At 30.7% G+C, this 26,837-nt stretch overlaps 2 protein-coding genes across 3 annotated transcripts; one reads left to right on the forward strand and one right to left on the reverse strand.

The window, feature by feature from the left end:
• Nucleotides 1–2,944: 2,944 nt before the first annotated feature.
• On the forward strand, nt 2,945–5,069 carry LOC120077485 (1-aminocyclopropane-1-carboxylate oxidase 1). The gene is made up of 4 exons (XM_039031378.2): nt 2,945–3,279; nt 3,508–3,734; nt 3,852–4,185; nt 4,446–5,069. Exons 1-4 carry the CDS (start codon nt 2,950–2,952, stop codon nt 4,731–4,733), a joined length of 1,179 nt encoding a protein of 392 aa, XP_038887306.2. The 5' UTR covers nt 2,945–2,949; the 3' UTR covers nt 4,734–5,069.
• Nucleotides 5,070–12,795: 7,726 nt separating this feature from the next.
• On the reverse strand, nt 12,796–15,886 carry LOC120078115 (inositol diphosphatase DSP1-like). 2 transcript variants are annotated; one of them, XM_039032335.2, is made up of 6 exons: nt 15,392–15,886; nt 15,168–15,261; nt 14,611–14,700; nt 13,899–13,956; nt 13,730–13,773; nt 12,796–13,288 (listed from the first exon to the last, which is right to left on the reverse strand). In XM_039032335.2, the coding sequence occupies exons 1-6, from the start codon at nt 15,628–15,630 to the stop codon at nt 13,103–13,105; spliced, it is 711 nt and encodes a 236-aa protein (XP_038888263.1). In that variant the 5' UTR covers nt 15,631–15,886; the 3' UTR covers nt 12,796–13,102. The 2 variants fall into 2 exon arrangements, with proteins under 2 accessions (XP_038888263.1, XP_038888264.1); XM_039032336.2 differs by lacking the exon at nt 14,611–14,700 and having other exon boundaries at nt 15,392–15,866.
• Between the last annotated feature and the right edge of the window lie 10,951 nt (nt 15,887–26,837).

Genomic DNA, 26,837 nt, shown 5'->3' on the forward strand with positions numbered 1-26,837 from the left:
GATAATTTATAATTTAAGATAAAGAGTGGAGAAAAAAAAAATTCAATTCAACTAACATAAATTCATACAACAGATTTCAAGATTAGAGGCTCAATTTCCCTACCCCACATCTCGTTAGGCAATAAAAACATTCAAGCTCCCTTTAGACAAACAAATTGATCTCCAAAGTTAAGTTCGAGTATATTTTGTTTGCGAAGTCATTTTCGATATGTTATTTAATTTATCCTTTTCCATCGTCAGTTACTAAACTTTTAAATTTATATCTAGTCTATGAATTTTAAAAATATCTCAAATCTGTGTTTAATAGGTTATTATTCTCTTAAGATATTTAAATAAACATTAACGGATATGTATCGTTTAAAAAAAAAGTTAAATTTAATTCCATGTCTAATAATAGAGGATGTTAAATTTTCAATTGTGTCTAGAGTAGGTATATAGATTTAATTAGGTAAATGATGGATTAGAAACAAAGAAAAAAAAGAAATTGAAAACTCAAATCTATTTTGTGACACATGATTTAAAGTTAAAAAAACTTGTTAAAATGCAGTGAGCAAAGTTTGTGATTAAAAAAGGAAAAAAGAAAAAAGAAAAAGAAAAAGAAAAAAAGGTGAGTGGGTTAAAAGACAAGTGGCACAAAATCTCGAAAGAAGAGGAAAAGTAATATTAATAAAGAATTTTGAAACAAAAAGTTGAGAGAGAATGTTTTTGTATGTAAAAGAGTAAATGGTGTGAAGAAGGGGTTAATGTGTTAGGGACTTAGCATATAAATGAGTGACATGGCATGTTTGATGACAACAACCGCACTAACACTCCTTATGGGAATGGCCTAAGCTGTCCACACCATACAAAACACTTCTGCATGCCAAACCCATTTATATCAAACTTCTAATCATTATCACTCTATAGTTTATCCCTACAAAATTCACTCAATTTCTTGTTACTGAATCCAACCTACATTCGTCAATGTGTGAGAGTACTTACACCGATGTGGTACCAAGTTGAAGACATTCATGCCTAACTTAGTATCAAGGAGTATTTAATTCAACTAGATATGTAAACTTTGGATTACTTACTCACCTCCCCTTGGTGTCGTCAAAACGAAGTTGTTCCTTTAACTTCTACTTGAGGTTACATGAAACACCGACATGTCAGGATGAGTATGGCCGTTGGTTATTTTCCCTTTTGGTGAAATTCTATAGCTCGATTAGTCGATCCAAAACTCAAGTCTCTAGCGTTTTCTTTTTTAAAACGTGTCATCTCTTGAGTTTGAAGCAACCCTTAATAAACCACGTGTGAGATGAGGATGAAGTGTACCAAAATGAGATTTGATTGGAAGTCCAAGGTGGTGATAATATTGGATTGTATAATATACTCTATTTGGATGTGGAATGAGCTAGAGATTGAATCACATGTTTAGAAAGAAAGTTCTCCTATTTTAGTTTTTCTTTTTAAGTGAGAAGAAATAATGTATGGTGTTGTTAGGTGGTATAAGATGGATCATGGTATTAAATTTTCGTCAACATTTTCACATTTAGATATTCGACATCAGTATGAAGAGTGAAGCAAAATTTCTATTATATCTTAAAAAGAACCATGAAACATAAACAATGAACAACAAAGTGTCGCTAATGTAAATATATTGTAACTAATAAATATTATTTTTGTTTTTATAATTTTTTTAGAAATATTCATCAACATCGATATATTTTATCGATATTTTCATCGACATTTCTGTAAAATTGAAGCTTCGACATTTCTGCCGACATAGACAATTTAAATTTTGTATGAGATAAGAGCATAAACGTTTCGTTTCGTGGTCAAATAGGAATGGTTAGGTTTAAGACTTCTAAATGATCACGAGAGAAAAGTTTTTACTTGAGAGAGAAGGAATTATAGAATGTATTTGATATGATGTTTGTTCATCTTTAGCATTAGTACACAAATGAAAATTGGTGTGAGACCCACACAAAAAAAAAAATAGAAGAAATTAAAGGGAAATTTTAAGAGGTGGGATCGGATTGATGAGAGAATACAAGGTTGGTAAAATTCCTAGAGAGAATTGATATAGGAGAATAATTTCTAATTATATTATTTTCAGTTTTTTTTTTTTTTTAATAAAGGTAGTGTAGAGGATAGAACCGAAAACAAATTAGAATATGAATTATCCATTCACTCATGCTTATCAAACTTTAAAATTGAGATTGAGTTAAAATTCACATAGATAAAATATAAAGAAATAAATAAGCACGGGATGAAACGTCCCACCAAAATGATCGAAATAATGATCACGATGGATGATGACATATTTCATCATTTTTTAGGAGTGTTTGGTGCAAGGATTAGAATAGTGAGCTCTAAAGAGTTATGAAGTTTAAGAAGTTGTGAACTCCTAAAATTCACGGTGTAAGGAGTTGATAAGGTATAAAATTAATGTGTTTTTTAGTAGTGAGATCCACAAATTCTTTAAGCCAAACAAGGAGTGAAATTTACAATTCCAACTACCATCTAGATTTCCAAATCTTGAGCTCAAGGCATTACAATCTAAGTGAACAAATCATCTAAGTCTCGGTTCGTTTATTTGACACGCAATGTTTTCAAAGGTAAAAGAAAATAGAAGAAAAATTAGAAGTAGGTGAGTTTAAAGAAAACATACCAAATGCATGTAAGAATTATATGTGAGATTCAAAAAATAAAGAAAAATGTGGAAGTCATGTAAGTACAAAATAGGTACTGTTTTTTTTTTTTTGTTTTTTCTACTGAATCACAATATGGGAAGACACCAAGGAATTAGGGTGTATGGCATTGGCAGCCAAAAAATAGCTCCAAATTTTGTTCCAACATTAAAGATCATAAAGCTAATCAAAGTGGGTCCAATCCTCACCAAAGAGGAAATTCAGTCTTCAACAAGCCAAAGCCACCCCCTCTTCCCACATACATGCATGAAAATTTATGGGCCCATTATTTTATCATCACATTTTTAATAATTTCTTCTTCTTCTTCTTCTTTTTTTCATCAATTTCTTCCCACTTTCCAATCCAAAACAATTTCTCTATAAATACCCTTCATTATAACTTGTTCCAACACACACCACCAACCAAAAACAATACTCAAAACCAAAGAGTTTTTTTTTTTTTTTTCCCTTTACACAAACCAATTTTTTTTTATCTGCAAAAAATGGCTGTCTTTCCTATCATCAACTTGGAAAACATCAATGGTGATGGTAGAGCTAAGATCTTGGAGCAAATTGAAGATGCCTGCCAAAATTGGGGTTTCTTTGAGGTGATTTCATATATTCTCATTCCTTTTTTTTTTTTTCTCCCTCAAGAATTTGAACCTATGAACTTTGGTGGAAGTAGAGACATCTCGACTTAACTGCGGGAATAATCTTGAAGGAAGTAGAGATGTCTCGAGCTTGTGGCGAGATCACAAATTTGTATTTCTTCTTAATTTTCTTTGTAATTTTGGTCCTTTGTGTTTGTATGTGTTTGACTTGAATTTAATTTGTAGTTGGTGAACCATGGGATCCCACATAAGTTTTTGGACACAGTGGAGAAGATGACAAGAGATCATTACAAGAAGTCTATGGAAGAGAGGTTTAAAGAGACTGTGCTTAGCAAGGGCTTAGAGGCTGCACAAGCTGAAGTTAATGATATGGATTGGGAAAGCACCTTTTTCTTACGACATCTCCCGGAATCAAACATTTCTGAGATGTCTGATCTCGACGAGGAGTATAAGTATGATATTGTTCACTTTAATTTAAATCTTTCGATAGTTATACATTATTTTCTTTTCGTTTGAGTCTTTAACAATATAATTTCTAACGTGAAGTGTGCCGTGTGAATGATTGGCAGGAAAATTATGAAGGAATTTGCAAAGAAGTTGGAGAATCTTGCTGAGGAGCTATTGGACCTACTATGTGAGAATCTTGGGTTGGAAAAGGGTTATCTCAAGAAGGCTTTCTATGGTTCAAAAGGTCCAACATTTGGGACAAAGGTGAGCAATTACCCGCCGTGTCCCAAGCCAGATCTGATCAAGGGTCTCCGAGCCCACACCGATGCCGGTGGCATCATCCTCCTCTTCCAAGATGACAAGGTTAGTGGCCTGCAACTTCTCAAAGATGGCAACTGGATCGACGTGCCCCCAATGCGCCACGCCATTGTTGTCAACCTTGGAGACCAGCTTGAGGTATTTCATATATTAATAGCCTAAGCTGCATTTATCCACACATCCCTCTTTTTGTTATACAGTAAAAAAAATCATTTTTTTAAATTGACATATGACAAATTTTTATGTGATAAATGTCTGAGTTATACAAAGATAGGCACAACTCAAACAACATTCACATTTTTTTTAAAAAAAAAAAATACAATAGTAGTTTTAGATCTTAAACTTTCTAGAATTAAATAGATTACTTATATAAAGAGTTGTAATGTAAAACTTCGCAGGTGATCACAAACGGAAGATACAAAAGTGTGATGCATAGAGTGATAACTCAGACGAGTGGAACTGGTCGAATGTCGATAGCTTCATTCTACAATCCAGGTAGCGATGCCGTGATCTTCCCGGCACCGATGCTAGTGGAGAAAGATCAGGCTGAGGAGAAGGAAGTGTACCCCAAGTTTGTGTTTGAAGATTACATGAAGCTCTACATAGGAGTCAAGTTTCAGGCCAAGGAGCCAAGATTTGAAGCCATGAAAGCCAATGCTAATTTGGGTCCAATGGCAACAGCATAAAAGCAAAAATTAAAGGGGAGAAAAAAGTAAAGGCCCACTTTTATAACAGTAATAAATATTTAAAGGGCTTGTCTTTGTGTTTGCCTCGTTTAAGTGGGTTATTGTTATTAATCTGGTGAAAAGTTAAAAGCAAATATTGGAGTAGAAGAATATATTTATGTTTGTAGCAACTAGCTAGCAAAAGTGTTGTTCCCAATCCCATTTTCTTTATAATTAAATTCACTTTCATCTTAACAGTCCAATAGGGTTTCAGAGCCACATCTCTATAGTTTCCCAGAAAAAGTAATCTTTTTTAATAGAAAGTATGCTGAAAGATCCAAAGTTGGATTGCTTTTACATTGTTCTTTTCCTTATAAATGGAAATGGAGTAAATTCTAATAAAGGGCAACAAATATTCATCTTATAGTAAATTCAAATCTTGGTTTTCATTTTTTTTTCCTTAAAAGAGGGGTACATCCACTTGAGATCACGTCTTGTTAGGACTATTTGTATGTACTATTCAATTTCAATAGCAATACTCCATTTCATTTGGCACAATTTTCTAAAAACATTTGATCCTAAAGTGAACTTTATCATAAACGAATAATATTTTTTTTCCATCCTTAGTGATAAATGAAACTTAATTCGACGAAAATTGATATTGAGAATGTTATCTTTATGGTAAGTCGAGACTATATGATCCAACTACTTGCTATAACAATTTATTAGCTTATGTACTTGTGCATCGCGAAGCAATCTAATCACATTTCAATTAGGTGTGTGTATATTTTTAGACTTTTTCTAAGTTTTTCGTATATGTTCCGGTTGACCCAAAAGCTTAAGCTGACTAGTAATGATTCACATGCTATATGTCATAATCGCGCCTTCTTAAGGGTCTCGAGACGATTGTGCGGCACTTGTTCTCGCCCTCGAACAAGTCAGCCAATCCAAATCCGAATAGCCGATGGCACAATGGGCGTTTCAAATAACCTCCAACCCTGTTCTTCAGAAAAGGTTTTAGAAAAACGAGTTTAGAGGAAAATATTTTCGCAAACGTTTGAAAGCATATGTAAACAATGAACATTAGTCATACAGCTAGAAAGCAATAAGCAACAACACAGCTTTATAGCATACAACTCACTGGTATGAGGATATGATAATTAGTCTTACTCTCATATAGTGCATTCCGAACAAAAGTACATCTTTCACCCTTGCATATGGAAATGGGCGATCGGTCACACACTAAGAAAAGTACATAGAAAGTAAACTACCTAGTAAAAGGAAATACATAAGATGAAAGCATAGTAAAAAAGGGTGGAAGCGGACATGCGGCCATGGGCAACACGCTTTGGACAAGCATGACCGTGACATTCTCCCCCACTCAATTGGTTGACGTCCCCATTAACCAACTCTACTCGAACTCAACAAATTGTTAAGTAGTTGCCTTGAGGTCTTCTGCGCGCTCTCAACGAACTTCTCTGTCTTTGAGGCTTTTCCACCTCTCCAAGAACTCTTCTCAGCTTGGTCTTGGTCTTCCAACTCTGTCGCTTCTCTCAACAAGTCTCTCATTGACTTCTTCTCATTTTCTTTGTTGTGCTAGTCGGACGGGTTACCACCCTACATGGCTCTTCAGCATGGTTAGGATGACAGGGTTTCAGTCTACTTATGTAGATGACAGGATGAATCTCCATCAACGATGGTAACTGTACCCGATAAAAGGCTTTTCCAACCCTTTCGATGACTTCCCCCGGTCCTTTAAAGCTGCTCATGAGGCAACGTTCTCTTTGTCTTCGACTTCAAAACTGTCCTAGGCACAAGTTTACCTGAACCCTGGCCACTGTTAGGAACTCTCAGTGTCTAGGCTTCCTTCTTCTTCTTCTCCTTCTATTTGGAGGCAGGGATTGGGTGAACTATCCGGCTAAAAAACACAACACTTTTCTAAGACACACAGAATGTCTTGAGGTGTCTTTTTTCCGTGGTTTTGACTGACTCGTGGGTAAGGTCCTTTCCCTTTCGGCTGTTTAATCCTTGCATACACAATGGTGGGCGTGGACCCTGTGATCACTAAACATTTGGCGAGAGGTATCGGTATTACCTTATGTTCAAGCAAGAACTTCATCCCCAACACCACGTCAAAATCATCCATTTTAATGATCACGAAATCATCAGGGCCACTCCAATCCCCCAACTTCACGACTGTTCTCTTCGTCATTCCTGTAATTGACAAGGCCATAGAGTTCAGGCCTTTTATTTTTCCTGCGCCTCCTTCCCAATAGAGATTCAACCGTCTGGCTTCTGTTTCAGACATAAAATTATGGGTGGCTCCTAAGTCAACCATGGTATTTTTGGTCGATCTATGGTTGACCCAAGCATCTACATATATCAGTCTTCCCCTTTGGGGCTTATTTATTTCTCTCGTATTCTTCTAGAGGGCAATTAAAAATCTTCGAGTCCCGACTCGAGGGGTCTCATCTTCCTCGGCTTGTACATTCTCGTCCTCTACCTGAACAACTTTGCCTTTCCAATCTGAGGCTAATGAGGCTTGAAAAGTGTTAAAGGCTACTCGTTTCGGACATTTGCTCGCCTTATGTTATCCATTGCATATATAACAGGAAAGAGGCTGATAGAAATTCTACCGATTCTGCCCCCGTCATGTATTTCTAGTTGCCTGTTGAAGTGGTTTTCCATCCCCATTAGTGTATCTCTTTCCCCTACTGTTCCTCGATGGGCTCGAACCATTACCTTTCCACCTCTATTAAGGGATCTCGAGTGTTGCCTCATCTCTTGAGATTCATCCATCAAGTCGAACAACCATTCGGCCACCACATATGCGGCTGGGAGATCCTATATTCTCTATTCATGCGGTTTTGTCTTTGCCCATAGTTTTAGACCTTCGACAAAACAGAAAACTTTGTCATTTTCCGACATATCTCTTATGTCCAACATCAACCCGACAAATTGTTTCACATAGTCCTTAATGGTGCCAATATGTTTCAATTCCTGTAATTTACGTCTTGCCAAAATCTCAACATTCTCGGGGAAAAACTGAGAACACAACTCTTATTTCAGTCTTTCCCACGTGTCGATGGTGCACCGACCCTCTTGGACGTCTAAGAAACGAGACCTCCACCATAATTTGGCATCCTCTGCTAAATGTATCGTCGCTAAGGTGATCTTTGACTCTTCAGTTGTTGTGTTCTTAGCTCTGAAATACTGCTCCATGTCAAAGATAAAATTTTCTGGTGCTTTCGCATCGCGAGCCCCACAAAAGGGCTTAGGCTTGGGTACTTTTACCCTGTTGAATTGGGTTGCACCCCCGACTGGGGATTTATTTCCCATCGCTCTCATGGTGAGGTTAACTCTTGTACTAATGTCCGCAATCTCTGCCCGGATGACATCAATGGTGGCTCGAAAGTTCTCGGACAATTCAGTCACCATCTGAATTATTACTCTCTGCAAACTGTCTAGTTTTTTGACACGCTCTTCTACATGGGAAATAGAGTCCGACGAACCATCCCTATGCTCAAGAGGCCCATTTCTCGTAGCTTGTGACTCTAGGGTCTCAACCCTTGTCAACATTTCCCTGACGGGCATTCCGTCTAAGTGGCCAGACACTACGTCAATTTCATCGGCCTTGTCAACAACTTCTTGTAACCGAGTTTCTAGGAACCGAACCGGATCAGGGACTTCTATTAGATAGAGCATTTGCTCTTCTATCTCAACCAACCGGTCAACATGGGACTTGCCCAACTGCTTTGTAGCAGACATGACCACAGCTTTTTAACTCCGCAAGCCGACTTGGCTCTGATACCAACTATCATAATCGCACATTCGTAAGGGTCTCAAGGCAATTATGCAGCACTTGTTCTCGCCCTGAAAGAAGTTAGCCAATCCAAATCCAAATAGTCGATGGCACAATGGGCGTTTCAAACAACCTCCACCCCTGTTCTTCAAAAAAGGTTTTAGAAAACGAGTTTAGAGGAAAAGGTTTTCACAAACGTTTGTAAGCATGTGTAAACAATGAACATTAGTCGTACAGCTAGAAAGCAATAAGCAATAACATGGCTTTGTAGCATACAACTCACTGGTATGAGGATATGATGATTAGTCTTACTCCCATATAGTGCATTCTGAACAAAAGTACATCTGTCACCCTTGCATATGGAAATGGGCGAGCGGTCACACACTAAGAAAAGTACATAGAAAGCAAACTACCTAGCAAAGAGAAATATATAAGATGAAAGCATAGTAAAAAAAGGTGGAGGCGGATATGCGGCCATGGTAACACGCCCTGGACAAGCATGACTGTGACACCATGCACATGTTTCACATGTTTATGAAATGTATTATTTATTATTTTATTTTTTATGTTTTAAAGGATTAATTTTAAAGTTGAAAATTCATTTATATTTTTGTTAATTGTAAATCATGCTAATGAAGTATATTGAAATAGCTTCTGCTATTCTATACTTTATAAATATGAAATCTCTTTCTAAGAAAGAAATTGTAAAATTAGTAACAGATGCAAAGATTCGAAATGTAAGACTAGCTACACCCGAAATAGTGGTGTTCTATTGACATAAAATGTACTTATTCGATTTCAAAGTTAACTTTCACATATAATAAATCTATTTTGTAAAGTGAAAATATGAAGGATAACCTTTATTGTTCTAACATCTCTCAGCGAACACATAAACTCAATAAGTCGTTTTTTATATGGATCACATTCATACATGAATGGATAAATTCATTCGATGTGTAACTACCTACAAATATAATTAATAGAAACCTAAACTCGAAGAGTCGTGTCTCAAAGATTTACGGACATCCACAGATATCGAAACTCAAATAGTCACATTTTTATACATGGATCACATCATACAGGAATGGATACACTGATTGAATATGTGTAACCACTTGGACCCGATGAGTTATGTTTGGTCGACATAAGGTTACATTTCTTTTGTTTTAACATCGCTCAACAGACAACAAATGAAAAATCATGCCCTGAAGATGGAAGGGTAAAGTAGTCATTTACTAAATATGTTGGGAAAAAAAAAGAATGTACAAATTTTCCTACTTCCCCCTTTTAATATAGTATAGATAAGTGTAGAATCAGTATGGCAACCTAGTGGGGTGAATAGGGTTTAATAAAACTAATTAAAAAAATCTCTAATGTGGACCCAATTAAGCAAATCAATATACTTTTGGCTATCAAATAATTTAAACAAGAATTTCTGCAAAGTAATTCGATCCAAAAAAAAAAACAAGAAATTAAAATTAACACTTTAAGTACCCTATTTAATTTTAATAATAAGATTGATAAAATAGATATGCAAAGATGAATTCAACCAACCTAAATAGACAAATGTGAGCAATTAATTTCAAGGATAAATTATAACAATTAATTTCATGCAAATAAAAAATAATTAATAAATTAAATAGAAGAGGGATAAAGAAATTGACACCGTGATTTTATAGTGGTTTGGCACAATCGGTGTACATCTACTTGCCAAACTCCTCTTGGTATGTCACTATGAATTTGACTCTTTCCATAGCTTAGAGTTACCGCTACAACGTTTTTTTTTTGGGAGCAAGAACAAACTCGATCCTTTCCACGGTTAAGGATCAAACCATTACAACGACTCTTTTTTCGAGATCAAGAGCAACTCTTACCATAGTATGAGTTATTCATATTGCACTAGAATCATTGTTACAAGTTCTATACAATGGACAATTCAAAACATCCAAATTATTTTTATAAAAAAAAATCAGGTTTGTTATCATCAAAAATATTAATTAATTAATTAATTAGAATTAATTAATTTGAGATTAAAGCCGAAAAGCCAACAATCTCCCTTTTTTATGATGACAAACAACTCAAGAAAAATAAAATCCAAAGAGATGTGTGATAGAAAATATGAACTTAAATCACAATCAACACATATTTCAATTCACTTGAACATAAAGAATATATTCAATAATAACATGTTTTCATTTTTCTTATTACCTCTCCCTCTTTTGGAATCAATCAAAAAAGAGAATTAAGAAAAATAACATAAAGATGTGAAGATCCTTAAAAATATGAACATATAATTTTGCATATTTCTTCTCCTATCAACATGCCTTCTAAGAATAAGCAATGTTGTAAATTCAAGAGGCATTACAAGAAATTTTAAAATCAATTTCACAAATTTCTCCCCCTTTTGAAATCAACTTAGTCCATAGAATGTGGTCGAAAGCCAATTACTCCCTCTTAATAAAGAACAAAAAGACATTTGGCATATATCAATTTATTCACCCTAGATGGGGTGAGTAAGGTTTAATAGAAATAATTAAAACTTTTTTTTCTAGTGTGGGCCCAATTAAACAAATCAATATACTTTTGGCTATCAAATAATTTAAACAATAATTTTATGAAAAATAATTCAACCAAAGAAGCTAAGAAATTAAAATTAACACTTAAAATACCCTATTTAATTTTAATAATAAGATTGGTAAAATAAATATGCAAAGATAAATTCAACCAACCTAAATAGACAAATGTGACCCATTAATTTCAAGGATGAATTATAACAATTAATTTCATGCAAATAAAAATAATTAATAAATTAATTACAAAATTAAATAGAAGATGGATAGAGAAATTGACACCGTGATTTTACAATGGTTCGGCACAACCAGCCTACATCCACTTCCCAAGCTACTCTTGGGTATGTCACTACGAATTTGACTCTTTCCACGGCTTAGAGTCGAACTGCTACAACGTTCTTTTTCCAGGAGCAAAAACAAAGTCGATCATTTTCACGATTGAAGATCAAACCGTTACAATGGCTCTTTTTTTGGGATTGAGAGCAACCCTTACAATAGTTTAGAAAAATAAATAGCACACTCGACAAACTCTCTAGAATAGTGGATTAATAAATTTAGCATTCAATGAATCAATTCTCACAACATAAAATATCTCTCTCAAGAAGAAGATGAAAAGAAGAAAATTAAAGCATAGAGAGAAAACAACAATGGTGACTTAATGAGTTATGGATGATTGAACGAGAAGAAAAGTTTAAATAGAGAAGAAAAATTGTTGACATTTAATTTGAGCCATTGGATCTTGGAAAAGAAAAATCAATGATAGATATTTTAAACTTCTAATCGTTAGATACAAACAAAAAAAATAATATAATAACATATATCTTTTTAAATCATTTCTTTTAAAACCCAATAAAAAGCAATGTCAACTATGTGTCCAAAACTAACTGTTAGACACAAACATAAGATAACATGAAATCTTTTTTTTAAATTAATTTTCTTTTTATAAAATCAATCCAAAACTCAAAAGTAACTTATCTCATGCTTATGTAAGTGAAGATTTGGTGTGAAGCCTTGGAGCTTACGTTAGAAGAGCAAAAGGCGAATGTGTGTAACACCTTTCAATTAGTTCACTTTAAAGAGAAAAATTCTACATGTCATCGGCTCAGGATTTGTCCATTAAGCTTGTTTTGGCTTTCGGTCATATCTTATTCATTTGAACTCTGATTCAAGTGTTTCAGTTTGCATTGGAACCGTTGTTCCACGCTCACAATGGACACTCCAAAACACTCAAATTGTTAAAAATAAATAAATAATATTAAGTTTGTTATCATCAAAACATTAATTAATTAATTAATTTGAGATTAAAGACCAAAAAGCCAATAATAAGTGAGAGTAAATTTAATATAATATCAACACTTTAACACTCCCTCACTTATGAGCTTGAAAATTTTTAAAATATGCCCAACAAGTGAGAAAAATCAATTTAATTGAGGAGGAAACAACATTACCAGAGTTTGAACACAAAACCCCCATATTCTAACACCAAGTTAAATTAGTGATTGACCAAAAAACCTAAATTATAAGTGAAAGTAAATTTACTATTATATCAACAATTTAGCAGTATATTGATAATAATGGTAGCATGAGTGGTACACATAATGGAATGCTTTTTTTTCTCTTTAGAAAAATGCTAAAAATGGAACTCAAGAGATCGAAATGTATAATTGCATATAAAACTTCTTTTTTTGACCAAGAAAGGGATCCAAAAATATAAAGCTAAAAAAGATACCAAATCTTCTTTTCGATTTTGACTATAACTTTCATGTTCTTGGAATTCTAGTACATATGATTGGGGTTAATCCTAATGAACCCCCTGATGGATTTATAACCATAAGTATAGTTTGGGAATAGTAAATATACAATACAAAGGGGAGTTAATCACTTGAACTGAAATGTGTGAGGCTTAAAGAATGACAAGTAATTAGGCCAATGAAAAGTGAAAAACTTCAGAATGGCTCGTCATTTATTGGGTGTCTTCTTCTTTTACTAATGAACATCCTCACAGGCATAGAGGACAATTACCTTTCTGAACAAGAAAGTGATGATGGCAAATGCTTCAAGCCAGAAATGTCGAATAGTTCAATAAACCTCTGATCTGAAACTCTTGCCTTGGCAGCGGCAAACCGTTGATATTCATCAAAGACTGACGATAGGCACCATTTCTGCAACTTTCTAAAGCATCCCACGACACAACCAGTTCGGTGCTGATGAGTGAGAAACAAGTTAAACTATTTAGAAACTCCATGAAAGCAATAGTCATATTAGAAGATACCACTATTTTTAAAATCACCATTTAACCAAAAAGTTTAAATTGATCGATAATGCTAAAATACATTATGTAAGTTTAAATAAAGGACTTTCTATTATGGTACCATGTTAAATCATTACTCGATCCAAAAGAATAAATCGATGGTCGGTTTTAATACTTTTAATAGTACATACCTTTACTAACTACTTTTAAAATCACCACTTAATCCAAAAGTTCAAACTGATGGATAAATACTAAAATACATTTTGAAAGTTCAAACACAATACTTCCTATTTTGATACCATGTTAAATCACGACGTAATCCAAAAGCATGGACTAATGGGTACTGTAAATTTACTTCTATATTTTGTATATTTATGCTTTTAGCGGAACATACCTTCCCCCGTTTGCAATGGATTAAAACCGGGCGATTCCTCACATCTACATGGTGAAAAAATAATGCCCGAGTGAACACAAACCCAAACTATATAACATTATTTGAAAATCTACTGATTCAGCATTCATTGAAGATTTAAAATGTGAAGTATTGGTAATGGTATAGGTACCAAGAATAACTTTAAGTACTTCACGAATCGTAAAGTCTGGAATGTTCACAAAAGGCTCCTGCATTTAATTGCAACAAAAACCAAAGTGATCAGCGTTCTTTTAGAATACTATATGTCATCAATGGAATTCCAGTGTTTTGACTTTCAGCTGGCTATAATTGCCATCCGGGCAGTTGATTCTTATGTTAAACAAACTTTAGTTAAAGAAAATTACTTCCAAGTTCCAACTTAAAAACTAGCATTGGCATGACACTAAAACAAAAGCAAGGAATGGATGATGCAACCTCTTAACCTCTTGAGTTCTCCAAAAGGTTGAGTTTTCTATTGGTTTTTGTCAACAATAACCATTCAATTGACAATCGATATATGTCAGAAAAACAAAATGCAATTTCATCTTACTTCTCAATCAAAGGAACATGGGAGCTTTAGAAGCAATGAAACAGTGCAAAAGGAAGTCTAAACACCCCTTCCTCTCACAAAACCGCCACAAAATATGTGCTTGTAATTACCGCAAGACTAATATATATCGTAGCACAAGGCAATGATAAATGATGAAAATCGTACAGCCAGTCTAGCCTCACTCCTCTCTTTCCTTGTTTTTATTTTCTCCTTTGGGTATATGTAAACTTAATTATTGAAAAAATGAATTCAATACGTTGATGCATTTCAGAAATAACTGGGATAATAACATTAATTAGATCAAATTTCATACCAAATAGTACATTTGATCGCCGCTCATATCCAAATTCCTCATACACTCGAGAATCAAGTTTACATATGCATCAACCTTGTCTGAACCCGCCTAGACAATTTACACAAGCTAAATTTTGTTAGCTAAATCCCCAAAACAATTTTCATAAACGTATAGAAACAGTCAAAAGCAGTGTATTGGCTGATCACCATCAAATACTTGTATCTGAATTGTTTTCCTTACGTAACAAATTCACCAAAACCAAGCCCATATGTTATTATTGGAAACAACTTCAAACCAAGAGTAGTTCTAATCTCTCTAGTTAAGTTCATATGCATACAGAGCATTACCACAAAAATCACTTCAAAAGAAGCTTCCCTGAGAATTGAGAATTGACATTTAACATAAAAGGTCAAAAATCAAATTCACTGAAGGCTGAAGCATAAGAAAACAACAAATTCAAACAGAAATTTACTTTTGCACGTTAGCATTAGCCGTCATTAAGATATCAAAGTCATACACATATTCACAGAAACTATATCTCTCAATAATGATATTTCGATGAAGTAAGAACAAACCTTAGAACCTTCAATCCCAAATTGAAACAATCGGATCCCATTGGACTTGAGAAAATCCATATTGGCCTCAGGATATGGCTCGGGACAAAGACATCTACCACATCCGTTCAAAAGAACAATCAGTTCATACTCAATCATCGATTATCACGAAGCGAACAAAATCGAGAACAGACGAACCGAACAAGGAAAGCAAACAAACAAAGAATCAGTAGTAAAAGTCTTACATAATCGAACGAAGGCCTAATGTCTGCAAGAAAGAGAAGTTGGAAGAGTCGGGGAAGCCGGAGCGGAAAATGCCGCTGTCAACGACGGCGAAGTTCAGAGGAGGAACGAAGAGGTTATCTCCTTCATTCTCGCAGTCGGCGCCATTGGAAACAAGTGGCACGGGAAGAGTAGGATGGAGATGGTCGGAATCATCATGGGTCGTTTGATCGGAGTGTTGCGAGTGGTGGTCGATTGTCATGACGGAGTGTAAGAAGAAGAAGAAGGAATTGAGAAGGATGAAATGAAGTGGAAAAATGGAGATCGGGATCGGAGGAGATATTCAGGCGGCGGTGGTGGAATGTTCCAGTTCCGGTTCCGATTCTGATTCCGATTCCGACGAAAACTTTTCTTCTATCTTTATTGGGAAAATATTTGGACAGTTAAAAAAAAAGAAAAAGAGGGAATGGGTGGACCAAGCAAGTTGGTTATATTGGGAATTGTCACTTCTTAACCCCTCTTTTTATACTACATAAAACCCCTCTTTTTTATTTCTTTTTTATTTCTTTTTTCTTTTCTTTTTTTAAAAAATATATTATTTCTTTTTCTTTTAAAAAAAACAGCATTCACTTTTTTAATATTAATAATAAAAAAAAAAAAACAATGGTATCATTATAATTTAATATCGATCGACTCGTAAGAAGAGTCATCGATGCCATAGAATAACTTAACTAGTTAAGCTGTTCATAATTTTGTTTGATTAGATTATAAACTTAGTTTTTCTAAAACTTCAATTTTGTAAATCATAGATCATTAGCATATTTGAGTATTTTAAAAAAAATTAACGAAGAGAAAGTTAACTTTTTAATCCCCGAGTTTAAATAATATCTCTATTTGGTCCATTAATTTTCAAAATATACATTTTTAGACATTGAGTTCTTAGAATAAATTTACAAGTTACTGAAATAATATTATTATTTTTATATAATTATATGATATTTTAAATTAGAAAAATAATAATTTTACGGAGAAGAAATATTTTTCTAAGTTTAAAAGGTTGTGTAATTATTTAAAATAATTTTTTAAAAAAACACTTCATGGAATCTTTAAATTTATTCTTAAAAACTTAAAGACTAAACACATAGATTTTGAAAACTAATGGATCAAATGCATTCACTGTTAAAAATTCAAAGACTAAAAAATGTACAATTTGAAAACTCAGAAACCAAATAAGCATATTCTTCATAAAACGTAAAGGACCCAAATTTGAATATGTTACAGATCCATTACACAATTTTTAAGATTCTTTGATATATTAGACATAAAGTTGAAATTTTAGAGACTTATTGAATATAAAACATAACATCTAAAGATCCAATTTGTAATCTAACTAACTTTTATATTAAAAAAAACATGATAAGTCTAAATAACATAATGAAATATTTTTAAGAAAACATGATAAATTTAAATAAAATGATATTAACGTGTTAGTTTATTTAACTTCATTTAATTAATACATAGATTAGAAACAAATGGTATTTAACGTTTGACGGAAATTAAGTGTCGTATATCAATTTTTCAATGCAACCTATCAATATTTGACTTAAAGATAATAATACAAGTGTATGGGTATCAATTATTGTTTCGATTAAAAATATCTCGTCCAATATCTACCAAACATCATCATATTGAGTTTACGTTTCTTCAAGTGTCAAAGACTTTAAGTGGGCTAACAATTTATGAAGATTGAAATATTTCAACGACTCTTTTAAATCATCAATAGAAAGAAGATAATTGAAATTTGATCATCGATCGTGAAAAGGATGAACAGGTAGCAATGAATTTAAAAAAGGTTAGGGTTTGAGAATTGAAGGTTTGGGGGAAATAGAACATTCTTGGGAATATGCTGAGGGAAAAAAGTGGGTGTACGTTATTTAATAATGAGAGAGTGCAAGGGCTTTGCGCCTCGTCCTTTGTTTTCGGTTAAATTATTTTCTTTTTCTTTTTTAAGTGTCTTTTTCTTCAACATTTTTTGTGCAAAAACGATTGGGTTTTTTAGAATATAATTAAAATTCTCTGATTCTTATTTGTCAGTTGGGGATGTACTTTATATTCAAAGGAGATAGGTTTATTTTATATTATAATATAATTATTGCATGCACCCACTTTATTTATTTATTTGGGGGAAAAAACTAATTTAAAAAGAATCCAATGTTTTGATTTGTGGAAAAAAAGAATATGTTTGGTCTGAATTTTTATCACTTGGTGGGGTGTTTGGGCCAATTTAGGTATATTTTTAGTAAATTGAAAGGTTCAAACTCTATTTTAAGATGGGTTGCTTTGTGAGCTTTTAAAAAATAACCTATAAATTGTTTGCAAATCAAATTTTAGAAGTGTATTAAAATAAATAAACAAAAAGTTAGATCCTAAATCTTTAAAAGGGGGGAAATCATGTTCCCACTTCTTAGAATATATATCATTTTAGGAGTCATAGTCGGTTCGGTTTTATCGATTTTGAGGTCAATTATGTTACAAAGAAGAGATCCAAATCAATGTTCAATTAAAAAACAAAACCATTATACTGGTTTTATTTGGATCGGTTTATTATCGGTTTGGTTCTCGATTTTTCGCATTTTTCTTTTCTCTTCCAATTTTTATTTTTATCACCACTTAGTTTTGAATTGGGTTTTTTTTTTTTTTTGTTAATTTAAAATTAAAATTGGGTCTATTTCTTTTATCATAAATTTAAATTTGAAATTTTTTTCTTGGCACTTTCTAATTAAAAAACATATAAGCTCCATAATAATTATTTTTTTTTCTAGACAACAAATATACATACAGATAATTAAAATACTAAAAGGTAGTTTATTTTTAAGGGTATATATATTTATTGGATCGATTTTGTTTTGATTGGTTTTTCTAATAAAAAATCGATCCAAACCAATACTTTTTTATATTCTCCAAATACAAACCAAGATATCAAATTTTATATTAGAAAACCAAACCAAACCATTGAATAGGTTTGGTTTGTTTTGGTTATTCAATTTTTCGGTTTTTCGGTTTTTTGATTTTTTGTGACACTCTTATATCATTTCATGCATAATATTGACAATGCAAAATTAATGTTTAATTACTAATAAGTAAACTGTTTTTTAAATAATACCAAAAAGAAAAGGAGAGAGAGAAATCAACGGTGAAGGGCAAAATAAATATTATATTAAAAAATGAGGGATAAAATAAATAAGTAAAAAAGTTCTCTTCTCATAGTCCTCAATATAACATATAAAATTTAATTAAATAGATCTCATATTAAAAAATTAAAATATTAAGAAAAATTGAATAAAATTTAGAAATTTCAAAATAGTGATGAAATAATTGTGAAATTTTAATTAATTATAATTCTTTTAATTATTTTTAATTAATTAATAATAAAAGTAATAATAGATTATCCAATTTGGGTCCCTTACTACTGGATACACTTTTAGTCAAAGGTTTCAAAAAAATTACAAGTTTACTCGGGTTCAGATTTGAGTTTTGTTTCAATTTCTTCTAAGATTTCAATATTTAAATTTTTTTAGTCTTGATTTTTCATTCAATGTCTACTTTCAGTCTTTAGTATTAATTCTATTAATTATTTTAAAAGAAATAAAATAATTAGATTTCTAGTAGGTTAATAGATTATCCAATTTCGATAAAAATTGTTTGGACTCTAGATTTAAAAATGTGTTTCACTTCTAGTCCAATGTTTCAAAAAGTTACAAGTTTATTCTTGAGGTATGAGTTTTGTTTCAATTTGTCCCCAAGATTTAGGGTCTGTTTGGATCGATTAAAAGAAAATGTCTTTAAAATAAGTCATTTTTATTTAAACTCTTTTGATAAAAATTGTTTAAAATACATTTTGAGAGTGTTTCAAAAGCTATTTTGAGTGGCTATTGGCTACCAAACCCTTCAAAAAAATTTCAAAATAACTTATTTTACAAATTAAACGTTGGAAAAGTTAAACCAAATACACCCTTAAACTTGTAACTTGATTTTTCATTTAACACTCACTTTCGGTCTTCAATGTTAATTTTGTTAGTTAATTCAAAATAATTATATTAATTAAAATTTCATTATTTTTTCATCACTATTTTAAAATTTCACTTCATAGTTATTTTAAATTAGTCAATGACATTAATTTTAAAAGTGAATATTTAGTTAAAAATTTAAGGTTAGAAGTGTGAATCTCGAAATCTAATAACCAAATTGAAACAAAAATCAAGTAAATCTATAACATTTTAAAATCTAGAAATTAAATTGAAATCAAATTCAAAATTTAACGATTGAAAATGTAACATTTTAAAAGCTATAGACGAAATGAAAACTAGACCTAAAACTTAATAACGAAAAGTTTTTTAAGCAAATGTATATTACAAATTACTAACTAAACAAAGTATTCAATGTGTGAATATTATATAACAACGTACTAAAAACACTAAATAACGGAAATAATAGCAATGACCAAAATATTCAAACAAAAAAAAAGACTAAACGATAATTTTCTTAAATCTCAAAAACTTACCATTTAAAACTACACTAACTCGTGGCCGTTTGAATTGACTTGAGAAAAAAAAATATTTTTCAAAAAATTCATTTTTATTTAAATAATTTTAACAAAAATTATTGAAAATACACTTCAAAAACTATTTTGAGTGATTGTCAAATACTTCGATTTTTTTTCAAAATGATTTGTTTTTTTAAATTAAGCATTTGAAAATGCATTCCAAACACACTTTTAATATCTTTACAATAGGTAGATGATATTATGAATTTATAGACCTAAATTTACACGGTTTTACTTTTTCAACATGTAAAACTTAGGGCATGTGTAGGACGCAGGTCCCTAGCTAGGGACTTATGACCTATAGTTATAGAAGAAGTTTCGATTTTGTGAATGATAGGGCTTGTAGGCCGACATGTCGCCTTTATAAAGTTTATTGTGTTGTAACTAAATGTGGTAGCACAAAGTACTTTGTCTGGTTTAATTCAAGCATATATGAAAAATATAACATGTTCTTAATTATCTTAAATTATTCATGTACATGTAGGTACGGAAATTGATGTTAATGTTTGAATAAGTTATGAGATGCTATATAATTATTCGACTTCAAAGATTTATAAGGCTCCATTTTATTTAGATCTTATTTGATCATCTTTTGATTTTTTTTTTTTCGATAATTATGCTTTTAAAAAAAACTTCTTTTTAGGGTTTTCACCTTTTTTAATTAAATTATTTAAAAAAATAATACTTGATTTTAATAATACTCCCGATAAATATAAAATGAAATAAAGAAATCAATAGATAAAAATAATGTTTATCAATTTAATTTGTAAAAACCAAATAGTTATCAAATTTGAAAGGAAAACAATGATGAAGGTTAGTTGGAAATGAAAAGTGATGGTCAAAATGGTTTGGTTGGAAATGTAAAGGCCAACAACTATTGACTATATAACAAACTTGTAAATTATAGAAATAAAAAAAAAAAAGAAAAGGCAGCTAACTTTTAAGTAATTGTAAAATATTTTGTTTTGTTTGATTTAAATGTAGATAAATTTTTGTTATCGTGTCTAAATATCAAGATAGGGTATATATTATTAGGAATAAAACCAAAATCCTACATTTGTTAAATAGGGAGATGATTATGAGTATATATGTAAGAACAACCATCTCTTCGATATGAGACCTTTTGGAGTGAAACCAAAAACAAAACTATGAGAATTTATGTCGAAAATGGACAATATCATACGGTTGTAGATATAGTTGAATGGCCATTGTCCCTAACAAGTGGTATCAAAGTCATGTCCCTAACTTAATCATGTCGGTAGAATTCAATTGTGGTGAGATATGTGGTTGAATCCTATTGATAGACGGGATGATTTACGAAGAATTTGACGGAAAGATTGTTGAGAATGTGACCAAAATCTCACCGTACATTAAATTATTTACAAATTACTTTGAAAAAAGAAATTAGATTCAATTATGACTTGTGAGTTTAATGAATCTCTTAAACTTTTTAAGATAATGTCTATTATTTTGTACTTTATTAAGTTTTTAATATATTTTTGATATTTCAAGATTTGTCTGTTCGTTTGTGCATGTCATTTTTTTTTTTTTTTTTTTAAGAATATTGTATTTATTTAATCTCTCGACTATAAACTTTATATATTTCTTACCTTAACTACTGCATCAGTTAATTAACAAATATGCCATCACTTGAAATTAAATTGAGATCATTCTGCTACTGAATCCATAAATAATTAGTCAAAGTGACATGTAAATGTTCAACTACCAAACTTCGCACTAACACATAAATATTAGATACAAAATTAAAAGTTCATAAATATATTATGAATATTGATATATTCCAGCCTTTAAAAGTGAAAAGACCTACCAAAAACGTGTAAATCCATATGGACAAAATTGACAATTAAAAGTTTGCAGTCCTAATGCCACCTAAATGTTAAACTAAGACTTTAACAATAAAATCTAGACAAATACTTAAAGTGTTGATTGGGTTGCACATATCTTTGTACCGTCCACCTTGTTGTTTAATTAAAATTTATTGTGCGACAACATTTAAAAAAAAAATGAATTTGTTTTTCTTTATTATGTAATAAAAGTGAGTTGAATGGAGATAGGTTGCAAACTAATCATTGTTCTAAAAGTTAAGGTTAAATATTATTTTGTCCACGTAAGACTTGTTACATTTTAGTTATTCAACTTTCAAAATAGTTTAGCTAATACACTTATTTATCATGTAAAACCATACAAGTGAAATGGTCTTTTGCAAATGAGAAAGTAACATTTTTTTTTAAGTATTCAAGTTAGAGAAATAATACATTACTTAAGTCCATAGCAACAAAAAAAAAATCAAATATATTGAAAGTATTGATATAGGAGGTGTTCATGAAAATGGGGTAAGATCTTTTTTTTTTCTGTGTGGTGAATTGTAAAAACCACTCTTGAAATAGGAGAGTAGTTGTAATTACACCCTCAAAAAACTAAGCTTTTAAACTTATACAAATGTTAAAATTAGACCCTCAAATTTACATAATTGTATAAATTGATTCAATTTTTATCATTTGGAGGTCCAATTTCTACAACTATAGTAAGTTTGAGGGTCCAATTTTTAAACTTGCATAAATTTGAGGACATTAAGAATTTAAGAGTATAATTGTAACTATCACCATATTTTAAGAGTAGTACCTGCAATTTGCCATTTTTTTTTTTTTTTTTTTATGAAAAGTGCGTAAGGTCAAAGTTTTTAGTTAAATGATTGTTATTATAATTTGTGATTGTATTAGGATACCTTGTGAAATAGAGATTCTCATGTCAAATGAAATTCTTGCAAGTATTGTACAGAGATTAGAGAGTTCTATACGTTTTCGTTTTGGCAAAAAAAAAAAAAAAAAAAAAAAAGGTTTTTAACCAAATAAGTTCAAGCAAGCCGGTAAGTTTGAATTTAGAATTGGATTGTCATATAAATAATTAGGTTTTTCTCTTTTAAATCTCACAATGTCAATTGGGGTTGTGATTAAACAAATGGATAAGGTTTTTTCAGAATTGAAAAATCAAATGGGCATTGTTTAAACCAAGAAAATTTGACTTCCTATTCCCTTTTCAAATTGCAATTGGTCAACAATTTAGAATTCTGTGAAGCTCACCCCAAGCAAACAAAAAAAGGTTATTGTTGTACACAAAGCTGGAAAAATAGTGCAATTGAGGCAACTATAATGCATTTGTTTGAGAACTTGATATTTTTGTTGAAGAAAGTTCAAATCAGCTCTTATTTTTCAATTTAATTATTATCGTTGTGAGTCATTAGAATCATTAGAATCAAAAGTTAAGATATGATCAAAATTACTTCTCATGGTATTTTGATGTTTGTGATATTTCATCGTGAACATTCAAAGTGTCTTTAAACCTTTAATTTTGTGTCTAACAAATTAACAAAATAAAATTTAAATTAATTGATCTTTTAAATATAAATTTAAATTTGCTCCCTCATTTCTCCTTTTAATCCCGCAGGGATTCAACCAGTCAATTTCCATAAAGATTCCGTTGTTAATTTCCACAAAGATTCTATTGTTAATTCCTAATATGGGCTAAATTAGGGACAAATTTGAGTTTTGACACTTTAGAATGGACTAAATATAAAAATTAAATACCTAATATATATATATACATATATAATTTAAGTCGGATCGAGGTGAAGGAAGGATACCCTCCCCATCCCCGATAAACCATGAATTCACCATTTCAATTGGTACAAGGCCTTACAGAGCTATAAAGAATTTTGCCAACCCCAAATAGACACAATTGTTTTGCCTAAAAAAGACTGTCATTAATGAAAGGTTGGAAGCAAAGATGTAAACTGCCTACTTCAAGAAAGATTAATATCCTATAATCTCTAGAATTTATTGTTAAAATTTTCAAATTTATTAGACTTGTTGATATAATACACAAAATCAAAAGGACTGTTTTCAACTAAAAGAAAACGAACTTATTTATAAATATAATAAAATATCATTGTTTTTCAGTGATAAACGACGATAAATATATATCATGGTCTATCAATATCTATCAATGTCAATAATAGATGTCTACCTTTTGCTATATTTAAAAATATTTTCAATAATTTCATCCATTAAAATAATTATCCAATCAAAAAACACAAGAATTAAATCCAAGAAATAAATAAAAGTTTTAAAGTTTAACAAGTAAATTTATAATTTAACCATACATTTAATGAAAAGTTAGATGAATGAGGATAAAAACCAACCACATATTAATAGAAAATTATTATCCCAGAAATACCTTTTTCCATAAAGTTGACTTTGAGGCTTTCGGTCCCCTACCTTCCACAAGCCGACGGCCCAAAGCTATAAACTCTTTAAAAGTGGAAAATTTCAATCCCTAGGTAAGATGGAGAGTAAAGGCCAATCTAAAAATAGACCATTTATAGAGCATTTTTCACAATTTCACCACAAAACCCAAATTTAACATACATTATTATTATTATTATTATTATTATTATTATTAAGGGCTTCTAACCAACCCTTTTTCCTTATTAAGTACAAAGTTAAATATATGTTCAACCCGTTTAGTAATTATTTTATTTTTTCTTTTTTGTTTTTGAAAATTAAGTCCATTATTATATTTAGGGGTATTTAAAAATTCGAAAACCCAAAAAAATCGATCCCAATCCGTACGATTTTGGTTGGATTATGAACTCATTTGGGTTAGATTGAATTCAAATAAATGAAAATTTTATAAGTTAAATTGGTTCATGAGATTACCTAATATAACCCAAACTAACCCGAATTTATTATTTACTTTAAAATATATTCTTTTTATTTTTTACAACACAATTATTTATACATATATTAATCTTAATTTTATTTAATTCCAATATCTTTTAATAATTTATTCTTCAACAACTTTTAAATTTTTTTTTTCTTTTTTGCACTTTATAAAGAAAATTTTACCTATATAAATTGAAATTGAATTATTAATCTTAATTCAATATATGAAAATAATTAAATTAAATTTTTACATATTTATATTTTACTTCTTTCTATAACAAAATTTTAAATAAATATGACCTTATTAACCCCCAAATATTTCATGGTACGGTTTGATTCATTTTTTTAATATGGGTTATTTGGATTAAAGAAATTTACAATCCAAATAATTAGATTTGGTCTAAAAAATCTTTCAACCCAACCTAACCCATGAACAACCTTAGTTATACTTCTATCTCCAAATTTATTCAATTGGCATCTTCCTTTTACCAATACATTAAAAAGCCAAGCTAAACCAAAATTTGGAAACTAAAAAAAGTAGCTTTTAAAAATTTGTTTTTGTTTTTTAAATTTGACTAAAAATTCAACTATAATATTTAAGAAAGATGCAAATCATTATAAAAAACTAAAAGAGAATAAACTTAATTTTCAAAAACCAAAAACAAAATCAAAACATAAATACATGTTTTCTTAATTGTTTCGGTTTTTTATTAAAAAAAGGAAGGAAAAAAAAACACCTTGGGTTTAGTGTTTAAAACGTCTTCAGTTGGCCACTTCCAACTTGAAGTCATTAATATACTCTATGTTAGAGAAGCTTAAAAATTCTCCCAACTAAAAAAATTAAAGACTCTGAAATTCTCATGCAATAAGTTCTTTTCTAAATCTAAAATTCAATAAGGTATTATACCATTATTTAAAAAAATAAAAGAAAATAACCTGCATGAATGACATTTAAAATCACTATTTTTTATATGAATACAAAAAGTATAATTTTTTTTAAAAAAAATTATTTCAAATGAAAAAACGGTTAGAAAATATTTATAAAATATAACAAAATTTTAGAGCTATCAAAGATAAATACTAATAGACACGGATAGATATTGATAGACACGGATAAAAATCTGCCAATATCTATCAACATCTATCATTAATAGTTCTAAAATTTAAAACTATCTTGTAAATATTTTGATTTATTTTTCTATATTTAAAAACTCATAAAAAAAACTAAAGTTAAATCAGAAGAATGATGATAATGATAAACCATGACTGTAAAAACATTTAGCTTTTATGTAAGGATGTTCAAATAACCCAACAATCCAAATAATTCAAACTATCCAACCCAAAATATAAGAATTGTGTTGGGTTAGTTTTGTCCTTAGATTGGGTTGAATTTTTCTATTTTTATTAAATTGAATTGGGATGTGAGTTAGCTAAAAAGGAAATTTGAGTTAACCCAACCCAACCCTTTGTTTGAAATTTGATTACTTTAATTAATTTGTGAATTTTTAATATTTTTCTTTTAAAATTATTATGATATTTGTTTTTATTTAAAATTTACAATAAATATCACATATATTTTGTATTTAACATTTTAATTTTATGAGATTTTAATTATTAATCAAGTATTGTATATAAATTTACATATTTTTCATTGAAAATAAAAAATAAGTTATAACTTGACAACCCAACCCAAATTTTAAGGATTGGGTTGAAAACTTTATTTGAATCATTTGGATTGTCAATCAAACAAACCCGACTTTTTGGGTTGATTCAAAAAATACTCTCGACCCAACTCAACCTATATATACCCCTACTTGTATGTAAAACATTAAAAGAAAATTTTGTAAATAGTAAATAACTCAAATAAATGTTAATTTGAACATAACTCAACTAGTTAAAGCATTATATCATCCATGATCACCATCAACCTTCTGCATAAGGTTACATACAAGAAACCAACTTATATAGATGGATGCATTAATGATAGAGGATTGTGTCGGTGGAAAATGCTAGTCAAGAAACTAACAAGTCACACTAATCAGGACTCATTTGTTTCATTTATATATTATACACACATCTAATGGGCTGTGAAAGGATCAATTGATGGATGATGCTAGCAAAAAA

This window comes from Benincasa hispida, chromosome 5 (genome assembly GCF_027475165.1).
Source record: "Benincasa hispida cultivar pf3 chromosome 5, pf3_genome.v1.1, whole genome shotgun sequence".
Lineage (NCBI taxonomy): Eukaryota > Viridiplantae > Streptophyta > Magnoliopsida > Cucurbitales > Cucurbitaceae > Benincasa > Benincasa hispida.

Bases quoted from the DNA above. Each gene is read 5' to 3' on its own strand.
- LOC120077485 (XM_039031378.2), top strand. From the start codon at position 2,950: ATGGGCCCATTATTTTATCATCACATTTTTAATAATTTCTTCTTCTTC. The intron at 3,280-3,507 runs GTGATTTCATAT...TTTAATTTGTAG, and splicing joins AAAATTGGGGTTTCTTTGAG to TTGGTGAACCATGGGATCCC. The intron at 3,735-3,851 runs GTATGATATTGT...AATGATTGGCAG, and splicing joins GATCTCGACGAGGAGTATAA to GAAAATTATGAAGGAATTTG.
- LOC120078115 (XM_039032335.2), bottom strand. From the start codon at position 15,630: ATGACAATCGACCACCACTCGCAACACTCCGATCAAACGACCCATGAT. The intron at 14,701-15,167 runs GTTTGTTCTTAC...TAAATTGTCTAG, and splicing joins TTGGGATTGAAGGTTCTAAG to GCGGGTTCAGACAAGGTTGA. The intron at 13,957-14,610 runs GTATGAAATTTG...AATTAAATGCAG, and splicing joins GCGATCAAATGTACTATTTG to GAGCCTTTTGTGAACATTCC.